Source organism: Hyaena hyaena, unplaced genomic scaffold, assembly GCF_003009895.1.
Source record: "Hyaena hyaena isolate Hyena2069 unplaced genomic scaffold, ASM300989v1 scaffold_4327, whole genome shotgun sequence".
NCBI classification, from domain to species: Eukaryota; Metazoa; Chordata; class Mammalia; order Carnivora; family Hyaenidae; genus Hyaena; species Hyaena hyaena.
Window position 1 is genome coordinate 1 of NW_024084932.1, and position 1,428 is coordinate 1,428.

At 62.0% G+C, this 1,428-nt stretch overlaps 1 protein-coding gene across 1 annotated transcript; it reads right to left on the reverse strand.

Moving 5' to 3' along the window:
• Nucleotides 1-8: 8 nt before the first annotated feature.
• Nucleotides 9-1,423, reverse strand: LOC120227797 (trichohyalin-like; the record flags this gene model as incomplete). The annotated part of the gene is made up of 1 exon (XM_039225824.1): nucleotides 9-1,423. A coding segment is annotated over one exon (1,415 nt), but the record flags the coding sequence as incomplete, so codon positions are not given.
• Nucleotides 1,424-1,428: the final 5 nt, after the last annotated feature.

The window sequence follows — 1,428 nt, forward strand, 5'->3', positions numbered from 1 at the left end:
GGCGCAGCTGTTCCTCCTCGCGGAACTGTCTGTCGCGCTCCTGGCGGCGCAGCTGTTCTCTTTCCTGTGGGAACTGCTCCTCCTCACGGAACTCTCTGTCGCGCTCCTGGCGGCGCAGCTGTTCTCTTTCCTGTGGGAACTGCTCCTCCTCACGGAACTCTCTGTCGCGCTCCTGACGGCGCAGCTGTTCCTCCTCGCGGAACTTTCTGTCGCGCTCCTGGCGGCGCAGCTGTTCTTCCCTTTCCTGCAGGAGCTGCTCTTCCTCAAGGAACTTCCTGTCTCGCCTTTTGGCTTCCTTTTGGTCTTCTCGCTCCAGCAGTTCTTCAGCTGGGAACTGCATGTCGCGCTGCTGCCGGGTTCTCTCTTCATCTCGCGCTCTCTCCTCTTTCTGTTCATCCTGCAGGAGCCACTGATCCTGCCGGAATGGTCTGTCTCGAACTTGAGAATCTTCCAATTGCCGGAGTTTATCTTCGTTCACTTTGCGTTTGGAGTAAACCCTGTGATTACGAACTTCATTTTCTTTTTCTGGTTGCCACTGCCATTTCAGATCACGGCGCTGATCCTCATCCTGGAATTGCCTCTTCCTGTCCAGGCGCTGCAGCTCTTCCTCTTCCAGATACTGCCTGCCACCCTGCTGGCGCCTCCTGTCTCTCAGCAGCTGCTCTTCCTCCTGCTGCAGCTGCTCTTCCTCCCGATACTGTCTCTCCTGGCGCCTCCTCTCCTCGCGTTCCTCTCTCTGCAGCTGCTCTCGTTGAGCTGGTTTGGCGTAGACTGTGTGGCGGCGCCTCTGGATTTCCTCTTCTGGTTGCGACCTCCATTTCTGGTCACGGCGCTGCTCCTCCCGGCGCAGCTTCCTCTCCCGATCCTCTTGGAGGCTCTGCTCCAACCGGAGCTGCTGCTCCTCCTCGAGGATCTGCTGCTCCCGCTCCCTCTCCAGTCGCTGGCGGCGCTGCTGCTCCTCCTCACGGAGCAGTTCCAGATCCTGCAGCTCCTCTGTCCTCAGCTGCCTCTCTTGCTGCTCCCGCAACTGCGGCCGGGCCGAGAGCCTCTGGCGACGCCTCTCGCTCTCTTCCTCCTCCTGCAGGCGTGCCTGCTCCTCTCGGCGCAGGCGCTGCTGGCGCTCCTCCTGAAGGGACCCGGACCGGCTTCGCCACTGGGCGTCCTCCTCCCGCAGTTGCTGCTCGAGCTCCAGGCGCTGCCTCTTTTCTTCGCGCTCCTGGAGTTGCCTCTGCTGCTCCTGCCTGCGGGGCCTGGAGTAGACTTTGCTCTGACGGGCGTCGGCCTCGCTTTCTAGCTGCCACTGCCACCTGGAGGTGCGGCTCTTGCCCGGCTCCTCCTCAGCCAGCTGTTGCTCGCGCCTCAGCTCCTGCTCCAAGCGCGGCTCCTGGCGCCTCAGCTCCTGCTCACGTCTCTCCTGCTCGCGCCTCA